The sequence below is a fragment of the Myotis myotis genome, unplaced genomic scaffold, assembly GCF_014108235.1.
Source record: "Myotis myotis isolate mMyoMyo1 unplaced genomic scaffold, mMyoMyo1.p scaffold_m19_p_29, whole genome shotgun sequence".
Taxonomy (NCBI): Eukaryota; Metazoa; Chordata; class Mammalia; order Chiroptera; family Vespertilionidae; genus Myotis; species Myotis myotis.
The window spans coordinates 1,478,708-1,505,870 of record NW_023416334.1 but is presented as its reverse complement, the minus strand read 5'-3'; the positions used below and the strand labels follow the sequence as shown (position 1 = coordinate 1,505,870).

Here is a 27,163-nt window from a genome sequence, read left to right as displayed (position 1 = left end):
GGCTAATTAAACTCTGGAGTAGCCAGATTTAAAACAGTAACAGGAAAACAGCTGAAATTAATTTAAATAGTATATTTTATTTAACCTGGTATGTCCAAAATATTTCAACATGTAATCAATATAAAGTAACTAATGATATCTTTTGCATTTTTTTTTCATTACTAACTCTTCAAATTCTGGTGTTTATTAAAGCACATCTCGGTTCAAACTAGCCACATCTCAAGTGTTCAACAGGCAAATTTTCCAATGGCTGCCATAGTGGACAGCACAGGTCTAGACTTAAGAAACAGATGGAACCTGGCTGGTCTGGTTCAGAAGGTTGGAGGCTCATCCCGTACACCAAAAGGTGGTGGGTTTGATTTCCAGTCAAGGAACATACCCAGGTTTCGGGTTGGATACCCAGTTGGGGCGCATGCAGGAGGCAACCGATTGATGTTTCCTACATCGATGTTTCTCTCTCTCCTTTCCTCTAAAATCAATTTAAAAAAATTTTTAAATAGGTGGAAAAATATTAAGGATGCAGATTAAATTTAAAAGTAGTGCTGAGGCTGAGAAATTTCAATCCAGTTAACAATTTGCTCAACGATGAGAAATCTGTATGTCATGTATCAAATTTAATGATAATAAATTACTGCTGCCCTGAGCCGTGTGGCTCAGTTGGTGGCAGCGTAGTCCCATATACTAAAATGTCGAGAGTTTACTAGTCAGGGCACATACACAGGTTGTGGGTTTGACCCCAGTTGGGGCATGTGCGGGAGGCAACGGATCAGTATTTCACTCTCACATTGATGTTTCTCCCTCCCTCTAAAATCAATAACAGCATGTCCTCAGGTGAGGATTAAAAAAAGAGAATCTGGTACAAGAGCAGTGTAGTTGGCTTAACAGTGGCCCCCAAAGATATCAGGTCCTAATCACTGGAACTTATCCATGTTTTATATTTTACATTTTTTTAACCGTGCAGATGTGATTAAAGATCTTTACATGGGGGATTATTTTTGGTTCTCCAGCTGGGCCCTAAATCCCATCACACAAGTGTCCTGAGGAGATGGAGGCAAAGGGAGATTTGGTAAACACAGGAGAGAAGGCCACGTGGCTGTACATCCAGGAGTTTCAATACCCACCAGAAGCTGCCAGAGGTAAGGACTAGAGCCTCCACAAGAAGCATGGCCCTGCCAACACCCAGTAATAGCGATTTTGGGTTTCTGACCACCAGAACTGTGAGAAAATAAATTTCCGTTGTTTGTGGTAATTTGTTACTGCAGCCACAGAAAACTAATACAGATAGATGGGATGGAATCCATTTGCCATATCGTGGTTGAATTAGTACCACAGGTAGGCTATAAATACAAGAATTCAGAAAAAAAATCAACAAAAGCATTCTGTGAAAAACTGGCTATACAAATTTATGATAAAGAATATTGTATATTTTATTTGTACTTTATGTGCTATACATCTTTTATATCAGTACAATTTATAATAACATGTGTGTATATGACATATACCAGGTCTGTCTTGTATCCTCAACACCCAGCACAGAGCTTGGTACACAATAGGACACTCAGATATTTTTTGAATGAACATGACTTTGGACCTAAGTTTCCCCCACCACACAACAGGGTTGGAGGAATGAGATGGGCTCCCCAGGTGGGCAGTACTGGTGCCAGATGTTGTTAGAGCACCTACTGTGTACAAGACCGGGCTGGGGGCAGGCTGATGGGACATAGCAGCTGGCCCAAACAGCTGGTGCCCCAGGAGATGGCTGGGAACAGTCAGGTAGGGGATCTCCCATTCCCTTAAGGTCTCTGCAGGCTTGGGGACTACTCAAGGGATTATCACAGTCCAAGAGATGGGGTGCCAAGGAGCCACTGTACAGCTACAGAGACTAATGCCAAGGACACAGCAGGATCTGCTAGGGCGGGACCCTCTTTCTCTAAGTTCCCCTGTCCCTCAATCCTGCAGGGCAAAGGGCCTCTTTCACCCAGGGACTAGGAAGAACCAGGGTCTGGCTTTGTCACAGCTACAGAAGAGCCCTCTCTTTCCCAGCTTTCCATGTGAGCCCCCATTCCATGCTCCTAGTCAGGAGCCCAGGCATAGAGGGGTGGGTGCGCACCTCTACATGTATACTCTAGCTCATCTTTGGCAAGTTACTACTTTCCCTCTCAGCTCCAATGTCTCCTCTCTGGGGCATCCAGGGCCCAGTCTGCAGCCAGTGGCTGACCCCTGTAGGCCCAACTGGCCAGATCTGTTACCGATTTGCAGGAATGAGCCCTGGCTGGACAACTGTTGGATCTGGACTTTCCTCTGTTAAATGGGCAGTTAAGTGGCTTTCCAGGTTTCCACAGTAAGAATTTGGCCAAGCAGACTGGCTCTGGGCACTGGAAGCAAATGAAGACGACTCTAGGCCAAAGCCCCTAACCAGAACCTGGGAGCCAGTTCTGGGATCTGGAGGTACTAAAACCCTCTGGGCCCCAATCCCACTCCATCGCAAAATGTCTGCCTGTGTCCATATACCACAACTCTACTGGTATGAATTCTGAAGGCAAGGACCAGGATAGTTTTGCTCACTATTGGGGCCACAGTGTGGAATTGCCCAGAATATAAGAACTCAGTTATTTGTTTAATGAGCAAAACCACTTGTGTGTCTTCTACAAAGACCAGGCTCTCCCCCCTGCCTTTGCTCATCTGTCCTTCCTTCACTAGCACACATCCTCTGATCACCCCTAGGAAGAGGAGCTTCCAGAACTCAGCAGGGTAGGATCCTGGCTCCTGGGAGTGGGAGAAAAAGCAGAAGTCCAGTCCACCTTCAGCCCCTGGGCCTGTGTCAGCAATTGGTCATCTCCTCTGGAGCCCTAGTGGACAGTAAACTCTGCTCACCACCAACCCCCCATTCAGAGTTTAAAGAGAAAATGAAGGGATGAAGGAAGCACCAAAGGCAAGCCCTCTTTTATGATAGCATCAGACAACTGTTTCAAAATATATTAGATTTGGTTTTTATTGTAGAGCACACATATCAGGGCAAAGTGCTGCACACACAACTACAAATCATTGAGGGGGGAGGGGGAGCTGTAAAAAAAAAAATGCAACTGCCTTAGTTATGCAGTTCCAACTTGAGGATCCACGCTGGCAAAGGAGTTCTGGCCCTGAGAAGGGCTTCCTAATGGTGGCTGCCCCCAACTTCTGCAGCCCCAGACCTAGGATTCTATAAACAAGGTCCTCCCCATGGTGGTGGCAACGTGGGGAATCTGCTCTCAGGCCTAGCAAGGAAACATTTCTAACAAATCTAGACCAGCAAAACCTCACCGCCCTCGAGAATCTGAGGAGGTGGAAACTGCCAAAGACTACTTTTTCCCCCTCTTATTACTATTTTTTAAAAGCCCCTTCCCCAGCTCCCATGCCCCGAGGCGGAAGAGACACTAACCCAGTCTGCAGACCTGGGCTCTGGCCTTGGATGTGTGCTGCAGGCAGGCAGAGGGGCAGACACCTTTCTATGGGGGTGACATGGAGAGAAGGCCCAAACTGGCCAATGTAGACGAAAGGAAAGGCAAAGGAAAAGAACGAGACCGAAGGGGGGGAAAAAAAGTCTAAACAAAAATCCTGCTACACACCACAACAATTTTCCATACCCCAAATGCTAGACTTGGAAGGACACCAGTCCTTCTAGCTAGAAACAATTTCTAAAACTGTCCCAACATGGCCAGTCTAACTGTTCCATACAATCACACGCATATGCCCGAAAGGAGCAATCCAGCAGAGGTATGCTCTTGGCAAGAGGTCAGGACCGCTGCAGCCAGGGACCTGTAGGCAAAGCAGGCCAGTGGGCATGGAGGAAGCCCTGGACTCGGCCAATAGCTCTGGGGTGCAGGGGCTGGCACTATTGAAGCGCCTGCTCAGTCATCCTGAATGATTCTGCAGCAAGAGGAAGAAGGTGTTTGTGTGACTTTCCAGAGCCTGGAGAGCAGGTGACAGGTAGGACAGCAAGGCCCAGGAGACCTCAGCCCAGCTTAAACATGGGGAGGGGGCGGGGGGGTGGTTACAGGGACAACTTCATTCACAACACTGAGAAAATTTACATATAAAGCAAAACAAGAATTTTCTTAACCAAAACATTTTGTTGCTTTTAAATAAAACCAGCCTGGCACAGCCCCACTTGATGATGGTTGCCCCGCGTTCCTCTACTAGCCACTCCAGAGTGAGCTGTCAGCCTTTCCATCCAAGAGGAAAACCAGGAACCAATTCTGTTCTTTAGCCTCAACAGGCAACAAACCAAGGAAAAATAAAAGGGTCCAAACAAACAAACAAAAAACAAACAAAACCCCTCAAAACGAAACAAAAAGGGGGTGGCTACTTGAGGATTAACCAGAGTTCCCGAGAGGATGCAGTGGGCCTCAGTGCCTCCGCATCTTCACCTTTCGGGTGGGGCTGCCCGCGGTCTCTGAGCAGTCCTCCGACTCATAGGACTTGCGCCAGTAGTTCTCAGAGCTGAAGCTCCCCCTCCGCCGGTGTGTGGGCAGCAGCACTGAGCGCCGGTTCTCTTCCTTGTCCATCTCCAGGATCCTAGGCCTGCAAGGGGCAGGGTGGGAGCAGTTACGAAGAGGCTGGCATGGCCGCAGGGCCTCCCACCTCTGCACCAAGCTCTGACCCTCATTTGCAGGCTGACTCACCACCATTCTCCCAGAGGGCTGTACTGGCAGAAGCAATGGCATTGTTTCCCTGTCCACTAACTGCTAGTGGTCACTCCTACTCGTTGAGACACTTCCTAAGTACCCTGTGGGGTCTGCATGGCTCTGAGTCTGGTGCCCAAGGACACTGCCAAGGCTGCTGTTTGGATAGAAAAAGGCCCTCCCTATTACAGCCTAACACCCTGCACAGTCCTGCCATCTCCCTCCACTTCTCAACCCCCCACTTACTCCCCCTTTCTCTCTGCCCACCAACCCCACTAGCCCCTGAAACCACCAAGTTCTTCCTGCCTCAGTGTTTTAGCCCATGAGTATCTCCTGCCTACATTGCCCTGCCCACAGGTCTTCCTCATCTGTTTGGTCTTAGCTTAAACAGTGCTTCCTCAGGAACCATCCCCAATCCTTCTGAAATGGGTCTGGCCCACTAGCTTCTGAGTCCCAAGCTTTCACATTTAAGTATAAGCCACAAGAGTGCTTGTCTGGGTGGACTGGAAAAGGGAAATCACGGGCAGGCCAGGAAGCATTCCCACTTGTCAGAGTCTGGGCCTAACCTCTTCTCTCTGAGGATACAGGCAATCAGGGGTTAAGTGTGAATGGCACCAATGCCACCAGCCCAGGGGAACTAGACATAAAGCTTGAGAAATATGGGCAATGCCAGGCTCCTAACCACCTATCCCAGGCGCTTCCCTATCCATCTCACCCTGAAGCTAGGCCATGGGGCTGCTTTGCTAGCCTTGTTGAGGGTCCTAAGCTGAGTACCTGTGAGCAGCGTCGGGGTCTGCTTTGCGGTGAGACCGCTTGGGTTTCAGAGCTGGGTCCCTGTTGTTTCCTGACAGGCGATCTGAAGCATAGCTGGGTGGTAACACGGAGCTGCTCAGGGACTTGGTCTCCAACCGGGGCGCGTCTAATCTAGTCCTGCAAAAGAAATAGGCATCGGATCATCACGGGGCCTCTGGTGGGGGTATGGATCCTAGCAGACCAATTCTCTCTCCAGGCAGGCTGAGTGGGGAGGCCAGAAGCTCGGCTCTGTGCCTCTGTCTCTTGTGGTTCAACTAAGGATTGGTCTGGCTGACTTCCAAAGACACTTCTTAAGTTCAGGCTTAGGAGCAGGGAACAAGAATACTTCCGTATGGAGACTTCCATGACAGAAATCGGCTGCCCCAGGGAAAAGATCCCAGGGCACTCTTTGAGTTGGATGAAGCAGCCTCAGGCCCAGAGGTTCTCTGGACATTTCCACTTGCCAGAGGACTGAGAGCCCTCTAGTGGGCACCAACATACTCCAACAGACAACTTCGCCCTTGCCTAAATACCAGGCAGGAAGGTTCTCCTGGCCAGGCCTATGGAAGGGCTGGAGGGGAACAGAGTAAGAGTTTCCCCCACTCTCACTCAGGGACAGAGGCTGGGGCAGAGCCAGGAGAGCCCAGGCCCAACTCCACATTCATGTACTTGGCTCTCATCCCACCACAATCACCTGGCAGCTTTTGTTTATTCCAGGATACTGACCAGGCCAAGGGCTTTTGATGGCAAGTTCTCACGGAGCACCGGGTATGAATTTCAAGGAATACAATGCCTACCTAGTAAAGGAAGAAGATGCAAGCAGAGTCAAGGAAGAGGGGTTGGAGAAGCTGGGCAGGGAGGTATCAGGGCAGTGATCTGAAGCCAGAGTAGGGAAACCTCAAAGAAGCCCAAGGCTCCTTGCATGGTACAGAGAAGGCTGGCAAGTCAGGCTGGTATAGCAAGGAGCAGGAGAGAGGCCTGGGATGGGGGGTAATTGGTGCACAGCTGGCAGAAGGCCCCAAAGGCAATTTCCCATAGGCTGCTGGGCACAAAGTAGTAATTTGGTTCTGAGGAAAAAGGTGCTGTGATCAGGGCAAGACTCAAAGGACATCCTCACAAAATTACTGAGAGGAAGGGGGGGCTGGGATCAGAGGCTGCCTTGCCCTAGTCTGCCTGGCATTCTTGGTAACAACTGCACCCAGTCTTCGCAGCTCCCCCTACCCCTACTGGCTGGCCTGCTGTAAACAGATGGGGGAAGCTGGGTCAGAATAGTAAGTCACGTGTCCGGGAAGTCTTGGAGAAAGGTTTAAGCCTAGGTGAGACTCCAAGCCAGCCGGGCAAGAGTCACAGGGCTCTGAACCTGGGCAGGGGTCTTCTCCTAAGAGCAGCAGGGGGCACCTTCTAGCTCGGAACACATGTTCTGACGCCCTCAGGCTCAAACGAGCGGGCAGGAAGGCAACATAATTGGTCCCTGCCCCTTTGCTTTGGCCTCACAGAGGCAGAGGCCAGAGGGGCACAGCTTTTCCAGCCTCAGCCTCCACTCTGGGCTCAGGGAAGGAGGACCGAATAGCAAGAGAAAATCCAGCCCTGACCGCCATCCCTCTCTGGGCCTCAGTTTCCCCATTTGAGCAAAGAAGGAAATGTGACTGGCTCTAAGGCCTCTTTTAGTTCTGAGGGTCTAGAAACCAAAGATAAGTCCTAGGATTCTTTAGAGAAGCACCAGGAAGAGGTAGTGCTGGGCAACACCCAGACATGAAGGTGGGAATTAGAATCACCTGATCCCCGAAGCCCTCTTTATCAGGCCAGACCTCATATCCCTATGCTGAGAGGTCCAGGCAGCAGAGATAAGACCAAACAAGACATTAGCCATTAAGCTTGACTGCAAGGACTCCAAGGGTCTGAAGCCTCATGAAGGAGCATCTCCTTTTGGCACCACTAAACTAATCCTACACTAAGACGCCACAGGTGCCAGGGACCACACACTCAGGGCAGAAAAGCCCCTGATACAGAAAGCCCTGGTGGGCAGGGCCTAGCTCCCTGGAGTTGTTTCCTTGGATTAGTGACAGATGGCAAGAGAGCAGCAGAGCCACCACGAGGAGAGCCCAAACTACACACCTCGGGGGCCAGAAAACAAAAGCACATCCTGCCACGCTGGCACAGGCCAAGTCCTGGTTTGCCCGCCCTAAAACTGCTTACTAGCTGAGTGGCCTGCCTGGGCAGCCCGGGCACAGTGGTGGTGGCCCCTCACTAGGGTTCTAGGACTGCTGGAGAAGCTGGGAAGAAAGTTACAACCAGCTGAGACTGGAGAGACAGGACAGGGACCTGGACTGGCTGTGCTGCTCTCTAGCTGCCTAAGTGAGGAAAGGGTACTGTTCTCCGCACATGACTGTCTGTTGTTATCACGGGGCAGCCCTCAGAGGAGGGATAATCAGAAGTGGCCCTACCAGAGTCCAGAATCATGGACTCATTTTGGGGACAGTATAAGCTTTGGGGCTCCAAAGGGCTCCCAACCCATCCCCTGGGGCTGTTACAGTACATCTCAGAAACGCTGGAGAAGCTCTTGCCCTCCCTCCACATCCAAAAAGCCACAAAGCTGCAGGAAGCCAGGCTAGAGCCAGATTCCAAGCCGAGAGCCCACCAGCAGCTTAACTTCAGACCAAACCCCTCTTCAAAGGCCAGGGAGCAGGCCAGGCCCTTTAAGGTTCAGTGTGCAAAGCCACAGATTTGGAGTAAGGAAGCCCAGTTCTAGCAGTAAGGTCTGGGCCCCCTCAGGTGGCAACAAGAATGAAGACCTGCATCACAGATCTGAGTCAGCCTCCCCCAGTCACAGCAAGGCACCACAGGCACATGAAGCGAGGATTAACAAGGCAGGGACTGAGCCTTGGTATAGGGCAGCAGTTCTCAACCTGTGGGTCACGACCCCTTTGGGGGTCGAATGACCCTTTCACAGGGGTCGCCTAAGACCATCGGAAAACACATATATAATTACATATTGTTTTTGTGATTAATCACTATGCTTTAGTTATGTTCAATTTGTAACAATGAAAACACATCCTGCATATCAGATATTTACATTACGATTCGTAACAGTAGCAAAATTACAGTTATGAAGTAGCAACGAAAAAAATTTTATGGTTGGGGGTCACCACAACATGAGGAACTGTATTAAAGGGTCTCGGCATTAGGAAGGTTAGAACCACTGGTATAAGGGAAGCCAGAATGAAGGGAGGATGACAGCATTAATGTAACACATTACCACGTGACCTGAGGGGATGGGGAGTTGACTCTGTTCCTTTATCACTCGGAATCCTCCAGAGAAGCTGCTAGGGAGGCTTATACCCACTGCAAAGGTGGGAAGCAATGCTGAACTGGAGACCAAGTCACTTGCCTAAGTCACACAGCTACAACCCTACGATGGCTTTTGAAGCCCAGTGGGTTTGCATCACTGCAGAACAGGGCAGTGCAGACAGACCACCACCAGTCTGAGCTTCAGAGTCTGCTGCCAACCACTCCAACTTCTGGCTCCACCTTCACCAAGCACCCTTTAGTGCTATAAAGCCTGGCTTTCCCAAGGGAGGCAGGAAGCAATGTGGTGGGCATATCTGAGTACGCCCTTGTCTACTGAGTGACCAATGGGTAGGGTATATGCATGTGGACACACACTCATTGGACCAGAGAAGAAGGTGGGCTAACCCTTGGCACAGGAGACAAGAATCGTGAAGACAGAAGCGATGGCAGGAGTCTCGGGGGATGATGTCTCAGGCCTGGCCAAAAGCTGTCTCCTCATCCCCATCCCTCAGAGGCAAAGCTGAGTGTGCCTTCCAGTCTCCCTTCAGCTCATCCACACACACAGCCTCACACTAGAGCTTTCAGGGAGGGTCTCAGGGGTCAAGGGAGACCTGAATGACCAAATAAGCCATTTAGCTCAGCCTCCTCCAGACAATTTCTCGCCTGCAAATCCCTCGCCCCACTGCTCACATGCTTCAGCAGCTCCCCAGCACCTCCAGATTTCTCTGCACAGCGCGAAGTCTTTTCTGACGGTCTTAGATTGTATCAATGGCTCCAACCCATCTCTACTCTGTGTTCCAGAATGGACTACCTCCGAGTCCCCAGACTTCAAGCCTCTGTAAAGAGCATCTCTTCTGTCTGAACTGTCTTTGCCCCTAAGCCTCTTCTGTGCTTGTGAAGCCCATATATCCTTGACTACCTTCAGGTAGCATGTCTCTGGAAAGCCTTCCAGGCCACTCCCTGGTGAAGTGCTAAATGTCTGCCTTTCCCCAAAGGACAAGGGAATGAGAAGAGACCCCTTTCCTGGTACTGGCACAGAGCCCAGCTCATACCAGCCTTGGTTAACGCTTGGCAAATGATACTCCAGCTGCTTCTTCCAGCTTCAGCCTACTCTGAGACGAGCACCATTTGACCAGAAAGTGTATTCCCTGAGCCACTTTATGTAGTGAACTGTAGAGCACCCCGTGCAGGAATAAAGTCTTGTATACAAGCCTCGGGATTCCTGAAGACTAATGGATTGGATACCCTGGTCACCAACTATAAGTCCATGAGAGTCCAGCGCTCTCTCCTGAGATCAAGTGTTGATCCAAGGCCGCCTTCTCCCATATCGCCCCTCAGCTACAGAGGTCCTCTAAACTTCCTGTCTTTGAGCTTATCATTTCTGCCTAACAAACAGTGTCTAGCACAGGAGCCAGATCACCTAGCTTTTTAAATTTTGAGAATACGTTTATTAAAGCTAGAGACAGTGAAATGAGGAAGAGCTTAGGTTATAAGAAGCAACAGGAGAGCCTGGGCAGGGCTACACTGGCTCTCAAAAATGTTACAAGAAAGAAGTGAGCCATGTGGGGGAGCTCTGGTTCATGGAAAATCAGAGAAAAGGGCCTTGGAAACAGGTTCAGGAGATACACCTGAGAGGGAAGAAAGGCATGGGCGTGCTCTCAAGCCTTTCTTAAACACCCTCCCCAAACCTACCAAGCTGGATATAATTTTTTTTTAATCCTCACCCGAGGATATGTTTTTATTGAAATTTTTTTAGAGCAAGAGAAAGGGGCGGGGAGAGAGAGAAACACTGATGCGTTGTATCCTGTACATGCCCTGACCTGGGATTGAACCTGCAACTTAGATATGTGCCCTGACTAGGAATCGAACCTGTTCCCACCAACTGAGCCACCTGGCTGGTGCTGGATATAAATACCTGTTCCCCCAGGTATTTATATCCAGGGAACACACTCTGTGCTTCTACAACAGTACTCATTCAGCTTGTGCTGCACTGGCATGCAAAATGCCCACCTATCACATACCAACCACCAAGGGACGTAAGTTGCCTTGGGTGCCTTGTGCATGGTAGATGCTTAATGTTTCCAAGTCAGGAATTCCCAGTCAAAGATCATTCCAAACTTGCTAGATCACCAGAGGCAGTTCACTTCCAACCTGACCCCTTTCCAGCGCTCACACTCTACTCTGAGAATTAATGTGCAGGCAGCGCTCTACCCAATGCCTAGTGCATAGTAGGTGAGTGCGTGGCACGGGGCAGCGCACAAGGTCCTACAGAAGATTGCACACCAGCGAATCATGGAAAAAAATGGGACACCACTACCACCTGCCCTGATGAGTTGCTATACCCCAGAAATTGATGAGCCGCTTCATTCTCTAAGCAGTAATTTAAAACTTTAACTGTACCTTCATGACGGTTAGGTCCAGCTTCCCGCCTGGGGTACCAATGACTGACAAAGATGCATGTTGGGCAGCTTGCCCTGAGTGGACTGGGAAACAGAGACATTCAGGGAAACTGGGGGATGCTGAAGAGCTGACCAGCCTGCAACCCACTCTCTGTAGAGCAGCCCCCTTCTCACTTAAAACACTCTCATCAATTAGCTCTCTACTTGCACAGCAGAAGCAAGAAAGCCCTTCTGTATGTGAGTTTGTTTCTTAAAATCATAGCATACACCCCAGTGACACACTAGGGCAGGAGTAGGGCGTACGTGGGGTGTGCCACTGTGCCATCCACCAAAGGACCACAAGACTCAGCACCAGGAGAGCCAGGTTCTAGGCCTCACTCAGCCATTTACTGGTAGTGTCCCCAAACATACTAGTGTTATAAAGCTAAGCTGCAGCCCAAAGATTCCACTCCTACAGAAGCTCTCAGGTCACCCCAACATCCCAGTCCTCCCTGTGAGAAATGATGGCACCACGTGCATGATGACTCAGCATCACCCATATTCAAAGGAGCTGCATTTTGTTGAGCCACAAAGCACTTGGCAGCCACCCCTCCATTTCCTCTCCATAAGGCCCTAAGAAAGACCATTCCAGCTGACTGACCTGAGCCAGTGACAGAGGCCCTAGGCCAGCGGTTCTCAACCTGTGGATCGTGACCCCTTTGGGGGTTGAACGACCCTTTCACAGGGGTCGCCTAAGACCATCGGAAAACACATATATAATTACATATTGTTTTTGTGATTAATCACTATGCTCTATATTCAATTTGTAACAATGAAAACACATCCTGCATATCAGATATTTACATTACGATTCATAACAGTAGCAAAATTAGTTATGAAGTAGCAACGAAAATAATTTTATGGTTGGGGGTCACCACAACATGAGGAACTGTAGTAAAGGATCGCGGCATTAGGAAGGTTGAGAACCACTGCCCTAGGCCTTTGCTCAGCAGTCTGTGTAATCTTTTCCTGAACTTAGTGGGGAGACAGACTGGCTATACCCCTCTGCCTATGAGTAGGGCCAGCTCAATGCCCAAATTCTACTCATTTAAACGTGACTTCACAAAAGACATCAAGTTAGTCAGGTGTCCCACTAAGGCCATATCCCTGATGTCTGGGAAATGCCTGGGCCAGGATGCTCCCCTTTTCATCTTGTCACCAGCTTGTCCTTTTCCAAGACAAGCCCCTACAGCTACTCTGGAGCTGCTCCTCTTCAGCCTGAACTGTCTTCCTCTGAGCCAGGCCTCATGCTGAGCCCCAGATGGATAAAGCTCTCCCTGTCCCTACAGAAAGCAGATTTGGAAGTTCACAATGCTAAGTGTACTGGCTGTGACAATTTAAGCAGGAAGGGTATAAGAGGGCCACATGTGTGTATATAATGCTCTCTGCATGTCGAAACAACCAACATCTGAGCCTTGAAGGATGGCTAGGTTAACCAACGTTCAGTGTGTGAATGTGGATCACTTGGAGGGTAGGGTGTAGGTCAGAGGCTGAACGTGTTACATGGGAAAGCATTCCCAACAGAGACCACACTGCTGTAAGAGCCCAGGACAGAAGTCCAAGGACCATACTAGGAAAAGCAGGCACTGTAACATAAGTGAGGAGTAGAAGAGATTAGGCTGGCTGGCTGGATAGGCAGAGACCAACAAGGATTTTGGATTTTATTCTGGGGAAGCTGGGGGGCACTTTACCACTCTTCAGCCCTCTCACACCAAAAGCTGTGTGTCTGCCCTCCAGCCTAGTACCTGGCTGGCTCTTGGGACCACTCAAGTCAGAAGGTCAAAGACCCTCAGTCACCTATAATAGCCATTATCTGAGGTCAGACTTCTGCCAGGGGCCCAGCTGGCTAAAGAGCTTCTTGGAGGAACTGGTAAGAGTATAGACAAATAGCTCTACAAGGAGTATCTAACTTAGTCATCCCAGGCAGCCAGGTATGGGAGACACCATTCAAGAAGGAAACAGCCCGACCTATGAGGCTCAGTAGTTGAGGATCAACCTATGAATCAGGGTTCGATTCCCAGTCAGGGCACATGCCCAGGCTGTGGGCTCTATCCCCAGTGTGGGCTGTGCAGGAGGCAGCCAATCAATGAATCTCTCTCATTATTGATGTTTCTCTCTCCCCCTCTCTGAAATAAATAAAAATATATTTTAAAAACTAAAAAAAAATAAATTTACAAAAAGCAGGAAACAGCTGATGCTCTAGCTATGGCCTCCTCCATTTGCACCTCCAGTGAAGATTTCCAAGATAACCTATTTTGAGAAGCTTGAAAAGTTCTGCTCTGGTTCTGTATCACCCTAGGAGTTGCTTTGTAGTTCGTTCTGGGCATACCACTTGTCCCTGGCTGCACTTGAAGTTGTCAAGTATAGACTGAGAAAAAATGACTGGAGAGGCCAGAAAGGGCCTATACTCTGGACTCCATCACTTCCAGATTCTGGGTTTTGGCCTGTGCGGGGAACCACAGGAAAAGAAAGTAGAAAGGCAGATAAAAACCCTTCTTCTGGCCGAAACCGGTTTGGCTCAGTGGATGGAGCGTCGGCCTGCGGACTGAGGGGTCCCAGGTTCGATTCCGGTCAAGGGCATGTACCTGGGTTGCGGGCACATCCCCAGTGGGAGGTGTGCAGGAGGCGGCTGATCGATGTTTCTCTCTCATTGATGTTTCTAACTCTCTGTCTCTCTCCCTTCTTCTCTGTGAAAAATCAATAGAATATATTTAAAAAAACAAACAAACAAAAAAACCCTTCTTCTGATGAATTCTGGGAACATTCTTTTGGCTAGAACAGAGAGGCTGCCAGCTGCCAAGTTGACCCGTGTCTGGAGCTCCCAAATATGCCTCGTACTCTGCCTGCACCATAGGTCTAAATCATCTCCATTCTACATATGATAAAACACACTCACAGTTTTGACTTGATGAAGTGGCAGAACCACACCAAAGAGACTTCATCACATTATTCTGAAGTTCTAGGCCCAAAGGGTCAAGATACCAAAGTTATTGACTGAAGTTAAAAAAAAAAAAAAGGCAAGTCAGAAATAAGGACTTAAAGGCAAAACCTAGAACAAGCTGAGCATAAAATAACTACCCATGAATCCATACCAATAAGTAAATGATTGAATCTATAATAATAAAAGCATAATATGCTAATTAGACTGGACAGCCGAATGACCTTCTGGACAAAGCCAGGGCTGCGAGGGCCGAGGCGAGGGCCAAGGCAAGCTGCCGCAGCTGCGAGGGCCAAGCCCCTTGCACGAATTTCGTGCATTGGACCTCTAGTAAAGACATAAACAAGTAGGGGAGAAGAAACAATTCCTGTTCAGAATTCCAAGTACTTTGTGGGGCTACTCCCCCTTACAGAGGAGGAGCTAACTCCCTACTCTTTAAGCATGTGCTACACACAGTGACTTCCCTCCTAAGGAGACAGTATGGACAGAGGGAACTAGTATAACTTTAGCATGCAGAAATCTGATTAACACCACCTCAGCCAGGTGATCAAGCTCAATATCAAGGTCCTGTGCCCTGGACACGACACTGAGGAGAGTGGTGCTTTATACCTCTGTGGTCTTCCTCTTCAAAACCTGTAACTCCAGTCTAACCATGAGGAAAACATGAGACAAATCCCAACTGAAAGACATTATATAAAATACCTGACCATCAATGTTATCATATGTAAGGCAAATCTGAGAAACAGTCACCGCCAAGTAGTCTAAGGTGAGATGACAACTAAATGTAATGTGGAATCCTAGAACAAAAGTACATTAGGAAAAAACTAAGGAAATCTAAATAAAATATGGACTTTAATTAAGAATTCTGGATCTATTAATTTTATTGTAATACAAATACCACATTGACATAATATGTTAACAAATAGGGGGGCATGGGGTGCTTGGTACATGGGACCTCTTAGTACTATTTTCACTATTTTCTGTAAATCTGAAACTGTTCTAAAGAATATTTATTTTAAAAAAATTTTAAAAAGCCCTGCTGGTGTTTCTAGGTGATTAGAGCATTGGCCCACAGACCAAAGGGTCATGGGTTTGGTTCCCAGTCAAGGGCACGTACCTGGGATGCAGGTTTAATCCCTGGCCCTGGTTGGGGTGCATGTGGGAGGTAACCAATCGATGTCTCTCTCTCACATCAATGTTTCTCTCTCCCTCCCCCAACTTCTTTCCACTCTCTCTAAAAATCAATGGAAAAAATATTGTCGGGAGGATTGACGAAAACAAAAAAGACGGCAAGCTTTAAGGACATCCTGCGCCAGCTAGGGCCTAAGCGCCAGTCCTGCTCTGCTCGCTGATGTCTTATCTGATCTTGGGCAACTACCTTGCCTCTCAGGAGTCCATTCCACAGGCAAGTTTACCTTGACCCAGTGTCTGCTTGGCTCAGTGCATTCACCCCATGAGCAGAAAGAACTGCAGGTCAGGCTGGTTTTCGCAGTATTGGGCAGTACACCCCTGACTTCCTGGCCAGAGAAGAGGAACAGCCAGGCCTAAGTTATGCACCTGCTGAAGACTGCAGCCTAACCTCCCACCTCCGTTTCCTTTCCTCACTCTGCTCCTTCCCAAAGTGAAAACACGGACATTTTAAAAGCAGGCTGCTAAGGCACAGTCTAAAAATAATCAACAGAAGCACATGCCAAATCAGAACCAAGGAGGTGGGGAAAAGGGGAGGTTCTGGAAAAGTGTTCCCCAAATCTTATCTTAAGACTGTTCCCATAAACACTGAGAGCATGGGCTTTTGCTCAGTCCTAACTAAAATCACTAAATAGCCACAGAACTTAATTTTCTGATGAAGAAGAGATAAAATAACTTTATACTCACAGAATTCAATTAAAAAAAAAAAACAGACCTGCCCTAGCCAGGTAGCTTGGTGGAGCATCGTCCTGATATGCCAAGGTCAATTGCAAGGCAGGGCACATACAAGAACCAACCAATGAATGTATAAATAAATGGAAAAACAAGTGAATGCTTCTCTCTCTAAAAATCTATAATTGTAAAAGTGTAATATGCTAATTAGACTGGACATCCTTCCAGACAAAGCCGGGCTGTGAGGAAGCCCAGGTCCCGGGTGCCAGAGGGAAGCTGATGCCAGCAGCCGGGGGAAGGAAGGCCTACTCTTGTAGGAATTTTGTGCATCGGGCCTCTAGTCAATAAATAAAAACACACAAAACCCCCCAGACCTTACAAGCCTTTTCCTTCTCTCAGGTTTTACGCTGCCATGCCACTGATACAAAGGAGCCGAGTTCTAAGGCAACCCAAACCTAGATCTTCAGACAGGCAGGCAAGCAGGTGCCAGACCAGGGCACTTACTTCCTGAGGATGATGACTGCTCTTCGCTCCTTGATGTCCTGAGGCCGTATGCAGTGAGTGATTTCATCAGCAGCATATCCACTGAAAAAAAAAACACAGAGCATGTGAGCATGGAGAGTAATCAGACAACCAACGTTTGGGGGGGGGGGGGGGGAGGAAAAATATGGCCCAGGTCTTACTGCCGCTGTGGGCCCATTATTTGACAGGTAAATAACATTTCTGTTATGAAACCATGCAAGGAAAACCTGAGATGAGGCAAAGAAGAGCCTTAAGGCAGAAGCCAAAGCAGGAATCCCCCTGTACAAGCGAGGAGTCCTTCTTTTCAAGGGCCACCGAAAGGGTACACCTTTGTCACTTTGGAGACAGTTGGAGTGACTCAGGCCAGACCTTGGTGACAAGACAAGTATCTCCTCCTCCTCCTCCTCTCCCTGTCCCTCACCCTTTGGCTTGCAGAGGAATCCAAGTTAAACACTGACAGCACTGACTGCAATGTTCACAAAGAGGATCTGTCTACTTGAAAAATAAAAGCTTTAAAAAAACCTCCATTTGGGGGAATCCAAAATCTTGAAGACAGCTGTGACACTCAAATTCCTGTTTTCATCAGACACATGATTTTAAAACTGCTCACCGACCAATAAATGTAGATGACTGTCCTCTTCACAGCTAACATCGTTCCTATTGGTATTCTGGAAGCAAACTCAGCTTCCCAAGCCCCATCACATGCCCTCATTGAGAGCATGGCACCCCACTCCCATAGACTAAACATTTGACACAAACCAGAGGGCCCTGGACCACCCTGGGGCAAGCCAGAACCTGGGGTAGATTCCTTACCAAGAAGACATGATCCAGGCTCCCCATGCAGGGATCTGCCAGCAGCAGAGGCCTCCTGGGCCCTATTCCCAGGGCTAGGTCCCCTCCTACATTCTTGCACTCCACACTGGGGAAGTGCAGATCTGGGCTGCAAGACAGTCCCATGTAAACACAGGACTTCCTCAAAGAGCTAAATCCAATTCCCCAAAGGTTCTCAAGGCACATTTCTATGGCCTAAATCTGCAGTACTGGCTACAGGCAGCCTTCCCTACTGTTAACAAGTGTTATCAATCTGTTTGACTTTACTGCAGGCACTACACCAAGGGACTTGACTTCCCATCTCCAACAAGGAACCACTCCCTTAATATAGTTCTGGAGAAAATCCAGATGTTTGCCAAATCCTGACTGTCCCCGTGCCCCAAAGGCTCTAGAATGTAAAACAAGCCACAGAGCCCAGGCCTCAGAACTAGTGAGGAGGTAGGACTACAGAGGCCTACAGAAATGACCACGGCACTGACCCTCCTGAAAAGCTCATTAGCACTGGTCTTGTAGAACTTCCTGGCAGTTGTGACACAATGTACTAAGCCCTCCTCAGAGTATCAGGCTCTGCTGGGAGCGGGAGGCTCAAAGTCCTGATCAAGGGACACTCGTCTGGCCAACCTTCAGCAGAGTGTCCAGCAGAGACCAAGAGGGTAAGTTACTTACTACTAAGGAACCTACTTGTCATAAGAGAACCTGTTTGCAAGTCCTAGTCTGCCAACTTGAAACTTAATATGCCTGGGCCCAGCTTTACCCTGGGCATAAAGCAAAGTCCAGTGCCTCCTGCTCTTTTGTTTTCATAGAGGAGAGAAAGGAAGAAATACCTCATGCTGGTCAGCCTGCCTGGGTTGAGCCCCCTCAAGGAGCAGTGAGTAGTATGCTGCAAGCATCAAGACTCAGAGAGCCTGGCTCTGTCATCCACTAGCTTTGTGCCTTAGAGTGACCCCTCAACTCCCCAGGGCTGGATCCCCCTCACTGCCCACCCACGCCTCTCTACTACATGTAGCCTTATGGAAAATATCTTCAACAAAGCTTTGCAAAGTTCTTACTCATCTCTGCACACAGTGGATACAATGACATGTGTGTTGAGCTCAACTTTTTTACTGCTTTGAAGCCTGTTTCTACATCTGCAAAACAGCAAATCATTCCTCAGTGGATTAGGTGCAGGATAAATGAGAAATCTGAAAAACTCAATGATAAGGGACTGTACACTTCTCCTCTAGGGGACAGTCTTGGAGACTGAGTTGTTAAGGCACATTTCCAAAATGGCCACGATTCCCCTTCTACTCTGTGCCCTACCTGGCGCAGGATAAAACCAGAGATGGAGGGACTGGCCAAGACATTGGCCTTGTGACAGCCTCCCTCTGGCTGGTGCTACCTGCTCTGGGCAGCATCCAATGATTTTTGCATGGCTGAGAAGCTTAGGTTTTTTGGGGGTAGCAGGTCAGCCACCTAGGCAAACCTCCAAGAAGACACACTGCCTAATTTGTAGGAAAGCTTCCTACAAAGAAGGTCAGCCTTCTCTGAGTCCCAATTCTGTATACACCAAGGTATAGATGGAGTAGCTGAGCAGAGAAGGCAGCTCATCTCCAGAGACACTTTACCTAAACTTCAAGCATTCCATAGTGTGAAAGAGATTCAATCTTCGATAACAACCCTATGGTATTAGCAGCCCTCTCTGGCAGAGGAAAAACTAAGGCCCAGAGAGGTTAAGTAACTTGCTCAAGGTCAACAGCTAAGGTGGTGACTCTGGAACTATAATTAAACTCCTGGTTTCAGTGCGCTACACTGGCTTTTGCATTTTTATTTTGGATAGGAGAGTAGGTAATGAGGGCTAGGCAGAAAAGCCCACTATGTTTCCTGGTGACAAGATCCAATCTCTCCTTGGGGCTTCACTAGCCTCAGCAATACCTCAGCAACAGCTGCACACAACTGCCCAGCTGAAAATGCCCATCAACCCTGCAATTTTTATGGCCTATTTATTTTCTGCTTGCTCTGAGCTCCAAGATTAAGACCATGGCTTGCCCACTAGCTTCCTTTCCTTCACTGCCCTCTGCCTTCTTGTCAGGCCTGGCAGAACCAAGGTCAGCCAACTCCCCTGGCCCAGAGTGCCTCCTAAGAATGCACAGCCCTGACTTGATCCTGAGGTTCCTTCCCCTCCCATGGAATCGAAAGTTTCCACACAAGAGATGTGGCCCAGACCTATATGCCCTACTTTCCCAACTATTTTAAGCCAGAAACCTAAATTTTGCTTTCAACCCGCTGAACAAGATCAGCCCTTAGCCCAGAACTGACAGGGGTGCCCACTCCACCCCATTATCAACTATTTACTAGAAGTCACAGGCCGAGCTTCCCTCTTCCTATCCCATGACTGGGTGAGATAGTCATTTCCAGACAGATGGCTAAGGCCTGGGTCTCCGGGCTCATGGCCACCACAACCACTGAGCATGCAGCAATGATTAAAAGTAGCAGCAAGTAAGCAATTAGGCTGAGGTAGTCATTCTAATTAACCCAACTGAAATATGTTTTAATCTGCCCATTCAAGGAATAGGAGAGGAATGTGGTATGAAGAGGAGGTGAAATATATTTAGTTCCCTAGAGAACAGCATTAAGAGAGGGTCCACCCAAACCCAATATAGGAAAGGGAAAAAACAACTGCTAACTGGGTTTGGAAAGAAGTCTGAAGCTATTCCAGAAGGGTCTGTGAGGCCTTGCTCTATGCCCATAGTTGGACACTGCTGAGTCAATGTGTGCCACACACTAATATCCATGCTGACAACTATCTCTATATATAAAAGCCTAAGTAACTGTCCGACTGGTAGCTATAAACGTGCACTGACCACCAGGGGGCAGATGCTCCAACTGGTAGCTATGGCATGCACTGACCACCAGGGGGCAGGTGCTCAATGCAGGAGCTGCGGAGCTGTGGTGACTTGGCAGCTGCAGTTCTCGGGTGACACAACACCCAGAACCAGAGAGGAGGGAGCCCGATTCCAGGGTGCATCACCCGAGAACCACCCTCTTGCAATCCAGGACCCCTTGGGGGATGTCAGAGAGTGGGTTTCGGCCCGATCCCCGCAGGCCAGTCTGAGGGATCCCACCCCAGGCCTCTAGTTAAATATAAAAGTGTATTCCCGCCATGTTGCCTTGAACAAGTTCAGACATCGCTGCCACCAGCAACTGAAGTCTGAGTCAAATAAGAATTACTACAGACCTTCCCCATCTACAGAGAACCACTCTTCATCAGCCGTTCCCTTCCAATGGCAGCCTCACAACTTCTCACCGCTGGGATGGGATACATACTAGGAAGTGAAAGAAAGCATCACCTTTTTACCAGCTAGAACAGTGGTTCTCAACCTTCTGGCCCTTTAAATACAGTTCCTCATGTTGTGACCCAACCATAAAATTATTTTCGTTGCTACTTCATAACTGTAATGTTGCTACTGTTATGAATCGTAATGTAAATATCTGATATGCAGGATGGTCTTAGGCGACCCCTGTGAAAGGGTCGTTCGACCGCCAAAGGGGTCGCGACCCACAGGTTGAGAACCGCTGAGCTAGAACCGAGCAAGATTTGAAAAGAACCACAAGCAGGCAGGTGTTCACCCACCTGCATACCAAGTAAGCTGAGAGTGCTAAGTGGGCAGGTGCTATAAGATTTAAATAAGTGGGAGTGTTCAGAACCCTGGAACAATGGCTCTCCACTGAGGATGATTTTGCCCCACAAGGGACATTTGGCAATATCTGGAGACATTTTTGTACTGTCATAGGTGATAGTGGCATCTAGTGGATAGAGGCCAGGGATGCTGCTGAACATTCTACAATATACAGGATAGCCCCGGCACAACAAAGAACTAGCCCACCCAAAATGTCAACAGTACTGCTATTTCACCAAGGCATGCCGCACCAGAATCTACTTCAGGTCCAGGTCGGATGTGAGAGCTAATAATAAACTTCATCTGCCTCAAGTTAGCACCTACCTCTGCCCCTTACCTATTCCCTGCTACTGCTGCCAAAAGAGTTTGCTTAGCTAACTCCTAGTCACCCTTCAAGTTCCAGCTTACTTCCTCCCCCAAACTTCCAACACTCGGGAGTGGGTTAAGATGTCCCTTCTCCCCCCTTAATGCACTCCTGCAGTTGCCTTCCTGGGCTGTAACTATCTGCAGCCTCCACTGGTCTGTGAATTCCATGAAGGGAAGAGGCATGTTTTAGGCTCTATCAAATCCCTATCTGCTTCTCCAGAGAGAGCAGGGACTCATTAAATGGGTGTGCACAAAAGCAAGCACCCATTTAAGCGCCAGGCCCTATATCACGCACAAAATCACTATACTTAATTCTACTAGGCTTTACAAATGGGACAGCAAGCTCAGAGACTGCCCACGAGATCCCAAATGAGAGCTGGATTCAAAGCCTGGGGCAGCACTTTTCAGGACATGCTGAGCCTCCTACACTAACTCCACAGCCAGAGAAGGGACTTGAAACCTTTAGGACTTTACTATTTTGAAGAAAAGATGAAGATAATTTTCCTGATGATGCAATCCCATTGCCAATCACTAACAGACTGGTATTTAAAAATATTTTTACCTTTCAATTACAGTTTACTTTCAGTATTATTTTGTATTGGTTTCAGGTGTACAGCATAGCGGTCAGACAAACATATACTTTACAAAGTGTTCCCAGACCTGCATTTTCAGAACCTGAAACTTCTTCAATAAAGGGGTATGCATGTGTATAGGGGTGGGGGGATTCTCAAAGTCACAAACTGCCCCTTGTGATCTCAATACACAACCGACTACTGTTAGACCTTCTGATGACAACCCCCTGTGACTATGTGGAAAACTGATATCCCATTAAGAGACCAAATGGCCCTTGTATGAAGTCCTCTCAGAGTCTAGTACCCTTCAATGAAGTCAGACACCAAGCTGTCTTCCACAGCAAGCCACTTGGAGGGTGTGCCCTGAAATCCCACCCTAAAGGGTTCTCCTAAGACACCAATCTGGGAGCACCATGTATAGGTCTGAGAAGCCAGAAGCCCAATTGACAAAGGGGCAACTGATACATAAGGAAGCCAAAGTACTGCTTCTACAGCCACTGACTTCCCCAAACTTCCCACCAGGAGGCCTTCAGGATCACAAGGCTCTGCTGCCATCCCAGGTATGGAATCAGCCTCAGCTGTTCAACTCAAATTAGAGGACCTGCTCATGATATTCAGAGGGCTCCACCGACCCATGACTGTGGGCTACAGCACTGATGACACTTCAGAGGTTAAACTGCTCACAACAAAACTGGAGTGTGTCCTGATGCTGTACTAGAATTTGGTGGTCAACCAAGCTCTCTGAACAGCTGGAGTCTAGACCTCCTAGGAGGTTTTGGGGATTACTGAAATACATTGCTAGATTTACTTGTTTCAAGGCTGAAGGAGGCAGCTTCCAGATAATGTTCTGCTTCATATAAACAACAAAGGTGTTCCAGCCGGCAATCTCCTCTGGGGGCCAGGGCACTGGCTAATTCTCAGCAGAATCTGGGGCCCAAAATAGGCCAAGAGCCTAAGTCCTGCTGCTGACATAACTATAAGACCAAATTCCAGGTAGAGACCCGCTTTGTTTCATTTATTCCTGGTAACAGGTAAACACATTCTTACGAAGGACCCATGGTCTACTGCACCCAACAGGGACTGAATTTTAAATGTGGGCTGCACTCTATTCCTGGCCCAACCACAACTCTGTTCAATTAATTCCAGGGAAGTCACTGGCCTTCTTGGGAATGGAGAATGTGTATCAATTAAATATGCTCCGGGGAGCCTTCCCTGTATTTTCTGTTAAGAAATTCATAAATAGTTTACTTTCTCTGTTAAGGAAACCATGAATGGCACAGTTGGGAAGATTTAGAAATGGTAAGTTCAACTCATTTTTTAAAAAACACATAAACTTGAAAACGGAGGCCCAGAATAAAAACTTGCTAAAAATCACAAAGGAAAAGAGATTGCTAATTATCTTAGCCTTCTGGAAAGATGCCTATAGATTAATTCTCAGTCAGTCCGTGATTACGTTACACCTACCCTCCGGACACAGAATTCTAGATGGTTCCCAGACCCGTCCCTACTTTCTTACTACAAGTATGAAAGACAGGAGTGGGTCAGAACTGTAAAGTGCGGGCGCCTATAGGCCGCTGCCTCCTGGGCCAGGGCAGGCAGTTACAGCAGCAGGGCCGCCCCTCCTCCCAGGTGGGTTACCTGAGCACAGTCACGCTCCCCCTGCGCACCGGCAAGGAAAGCACAGGTTCCGACACTCGGATAGGCTTGAACTGGAACTTGCAGCCGAAGCAGAGCGCGGAGTCGCTAAAGAAGGACACAGACACGATCGGGCGCTCGAAGATGTGGATGGGGTCCACGTGGGACACGATGCAGCCCCCGGGCTGGTAGTCGTTGATGACGGCGCTGTTGACGAAGCCCTCGGGGATGACGCGGTGCTCTACCAGCTTCTGGATCACCAGCTGGTGGACCCACTCGGGGATCTCGTCCACGTCGCCCGGCGGGTAGAGGCGCTCCTGGCCCGGCCCGCGCTTCTGCAGCTGGGCGCCATACGTGTAGCCCTCGCCGAAGAAGTACTTGTTGCGCAGTGGAGCCCGGTCCACCGTGTGCTCGTTGTACAGGCCCTTCTCGGCGCGGGACACCACCTCGTCGATGCGGGCCTCGATCTTGGCGCACTCGTCCTGGCTGAAGAGGCGCATCTGGCGGATGCCGCTCTTCACCTTGCGCGCCTCCTCCTCCTTCTGCAGCTGCTGCTCCTCGTAGTCGCTGCGTTCGGGGTCCGAGTCTTCCTGGTACTTGCGTTTGGCCCCGGGCAGCGGGTAAGGCTCGGCGGCGGCGGCGGCGGCAGCGGCGGCGGCCACGGCGGCGGCCGCAGCCGCCGCTGCCTCCCGGCTGCCCGCCTTATAGTTGTCCCGGGACGTCATGGACTTCAGCTTTTCACGCAGGTCCGTGTAACCGCTGGCGGCCGCCATGGCCCCGCGACGCTGCTCTAGGGTCCTTCGGGGCGGCCGGGGCGGCCGGGCATGGCTCTCGGGGGACGCGGCCCGGGGCCCCGGGAGGGCAGGGGGTCCTCAGCGCCAGGTCCCCATACGAGGACCCGCCTGGGGGAGTTGAGGGCCAGGCGCTGGGTCGAACCTCAGGGGCGGCGAGTCATGCAGCGGTGGCGGCTATGGAGCTTCCTCCTCCTCCACCTTCTCCACGTCCCGGGGGGCAGGGGCGCCAGCAGCGCCTCATGCCGCGGGGGGCCGCTGCGAAGAATCGGCTCGACTCCCGGCCAGACCCTCAGACGCCCGGCCCAGCCCGCACTTTAAAGCGCTCCTCACGACGTCACGCGCCGCTCGCCCGACGTCCGCCAGCGCCGCTCCTCAACAAGCTCTTCAACGCGCACGCGCAGTGCTGCCGGCCACCGCGGCTCCGCGCGCAGCGGACTTGCGCGAGCGAGCGGGCCGGGTCAGCGGAGGTGCAGGCGCAAGCGCAGACGGGGAACCGCTGGTCGGCCGCCACCCCTCCCCCACGCTAGGACTCCGAGGGAGCACTTTCAAAGAACACCGAAGGGCTCCCTCCACAGGGGTGCGCTCACACTGCCAACGCTATCGCTATGCTGCGTCACGGCATCGTTCGACTGTCCGAAAAACGCCTCCGCCCCCAGCGCGCAATCTCCGGGAAATCGCCAACAACCTAGGACTAGGTTGTCGGGTTACCGTCCCTTTCGGTTCTTTCACTTCTTTCACGGGCCCCCGGCCACGCGCCGGGCGGACCCAGAGGGGAGCTTCCGGAAGTTGGTTGGTAATCCCGCCTGTCAATCAGGCGGTCGCCTTGGCTACTGTATCCGTCAATTAGCGGCAGGGAGGGCTATGAGGACCCCTGAAAGATGAATGGGTGTCTGAGTAGGTGCCTGAATGGGGATCCGACCGGAAGAAAAGCCCTCAGACGCTAAAAAGGAAACTTTTGAACTGCCCGGCCAAGAGCACCAATTTCCAGCTCTGAACCGAACCACGATGTTCGCAGAATCTGGACGCACTGACGGGGCGCCTCACTGCCCCTTTCTCCCTCGCAGCCACCGCTGCCGCCAGTAGCGGACGTTCCCCGAGTCACGTACGTGAGGCTTCGGTGCGTGCGCAGCCGCGGGACGCTCCGGGATTGGCTTAGCTTCTTGCTTGGAGCTGGAGCTGGAGCTGGGTCTGAGGGCCGCTCTTCCGGGAGCGGCAGAAGGAAACTCAATAGGACGAGCAGGCTCGCGGATAAGGCAGGACTATATTACCGGAGACGATTAAGAAGCCTGAAGCTCTGTGATCCGGCCGGGTGCCCCGCGTGAGCAGAGGGTGGCGACTGGGCGTGCGCGGCCCGCGGGCAGTGGCTTCTGCTCGGCCTCCCAGGATGAAGTTCGTCCGCTCTGCTTGGCGCTCAGGCCTCCGGGGAAGCCCCTTCCCGTGAACACAGCCCCAGCCGTCCTGACCTGCCGGGTCTGCAGACATACCAGCCACGCCTCGGGGCCGGGACGCGTGCCGTTCCAGGCGCGGTTCACGTCTTCCTGCAGCCTAACCGGATTCTCATGGGAATGAAACGCAGCGTAGGTTTCCCGTCTGGCCTCGGCATCTGCCTGCACCCTCAACTCTCTGGTCATTTTATTTCCAGCCAGTGTGTCGTCCCTGCCCACAGCTTGTCAGGGCAAGAGCACTGGACTCTGGATTTGTGTTTTTGTTATTTTTTAATCCTCACCAAGGATATTTTTCCATTGATTTTTTTTAGAGAGGGAAAGACAGAAAAACATCAATGCGAGAGAAACATCGATTGGTTGCCTCTTGCGCGGCCGGGTCCAGGGAGGAGCCTACAACCGCGGTATGTGCCCCTGAATGGAATAGAACCCGGGACCCTTTGGTCCGCAGGCCAGCTCTATCCATTGCGCCGAACCGGCTCGGGCTGGATTTGAATTTTGACCTGACAGGCTGTATGACCCTGGGCAAGTGACTTTTCTTTCTGAACCTCAGTCTTCTGGCCTGTGAAATGGGAATAGCATTAGTGCCCGCCTCATGGTAGTTGTGAGGATGAAGTGAAGTCATGTGTGTTAAGCAGTGGGTATTGCTGACCCTGAGTCTGCACTTCAGTTTCTGCATCTGTAAACAGGATCCGACCAGTCCCTGCCGGGAGGTGGAGGCTGTTGTGTAGTGACTTGGCAAGGCCGGGACAGCAGGTTCTGTGTCATGGGGAATTCTGGACACCTGGGCCCGGGCCCTGTACTTAAGCCCTCTGCCAGGTCACTTGCTAAAGGCCACACAGCTAATCAGCACACAGATGTGGAATCTGAACACAGGCTTTTCTGGGTCCGCAGCCTGGGCCTTTAACTACCAAGCCAAGATCTTCTGAAGAGTCTGTGGGCCCTGGGCAGGGGAAGACCAGCGTGGGGAGTGTGTGGACATTGGAACCTGGCCACGTCCAACCCCCGTCCCACATAGGGGCAGCAATAAGGTCCTTTAGGTTACTTTCAGCACGCAGATATGGTGCATCCTGCTGCACCCATCCGTGATCCCAAACCTTCACCAGTTGACTGTCTCAGGCTCCCCTGCCACCCAGACATTTTTCCCGTATTGTTCTCACTCCATGGTAGGCTGTGGGGCTTGGTCCCCTCTGCTCTGGATCTCCTCACAGCTACCTGGAGTTCCTATCTTTCTGGGTCTTGGGCCAGGTAGGGGGGCCCAGCGTGGTACCCCTAGGGCAGCGGTTCTCAACCTGTGGGTCGCGACCCCTTTGGCGGTCGAACGACCCTTTCACAGGGGTCGCCTAAGACCATCCTGCATATCAGATA

The 27,163-nt window shown here is 50.2% G+C and overlaps 1 protein-coding gene across 1 annotated transcript; it reads right to left on the bottom strand.

Annotated features, from left to right (window-relative positions):
• Nucleotides 1-1,409: 1,409 nt before the first annotated feature.
• Nucleotides 1,410-25,990, bottom strand: ALKBH5 (alkB homolog 5, RNA demethylase). The gene is made up of 4 exons (XM_036296254.1): nt 23,563-25,990; nt 16,482-16,562; nt 5,436-5,591; nt 1,410-4,560 (listed from the first exon to the last, which is right to left on the bottom strand). Exons 1-4 carry the CDS (start codon nt 24,330-24,332, stop codon nt 4,386-4,388), a joined length of 1,182 nt encoding a protein of 393 aa, XP_036152147.1. The 5' UTR covers nt 24,333-25,990; the 3' UTR covers nt 1,410-4,385.
• Between the last annotated feature and the right edge of the window lie 1,173 nt (nt 25,991-27,163).

Coding starts and splice junctions, on each gene's coding strand:
- ALKBH5 (XM_036296254.1), bottom strand. CDS start 24,332: ATGGCGGCCGCCAGCGGTTACACGGACCTGCGTGAAAAGCTGAAGTCC. Junction 16,563..23,562: donor GGGAGCGTGACTGTGCTCAG/GTAACCCACCTG, acceptor TTTTTTTTTCAG/TGGATATGCTGCTGATGAAA. Junction 4,561..5,435: donor GACCCCGACGCTGCTCACAG/GTACTCAGCTTA, acceptor TGCCCCTTGCAG/GCCTAGGATCCTGGAGATGG.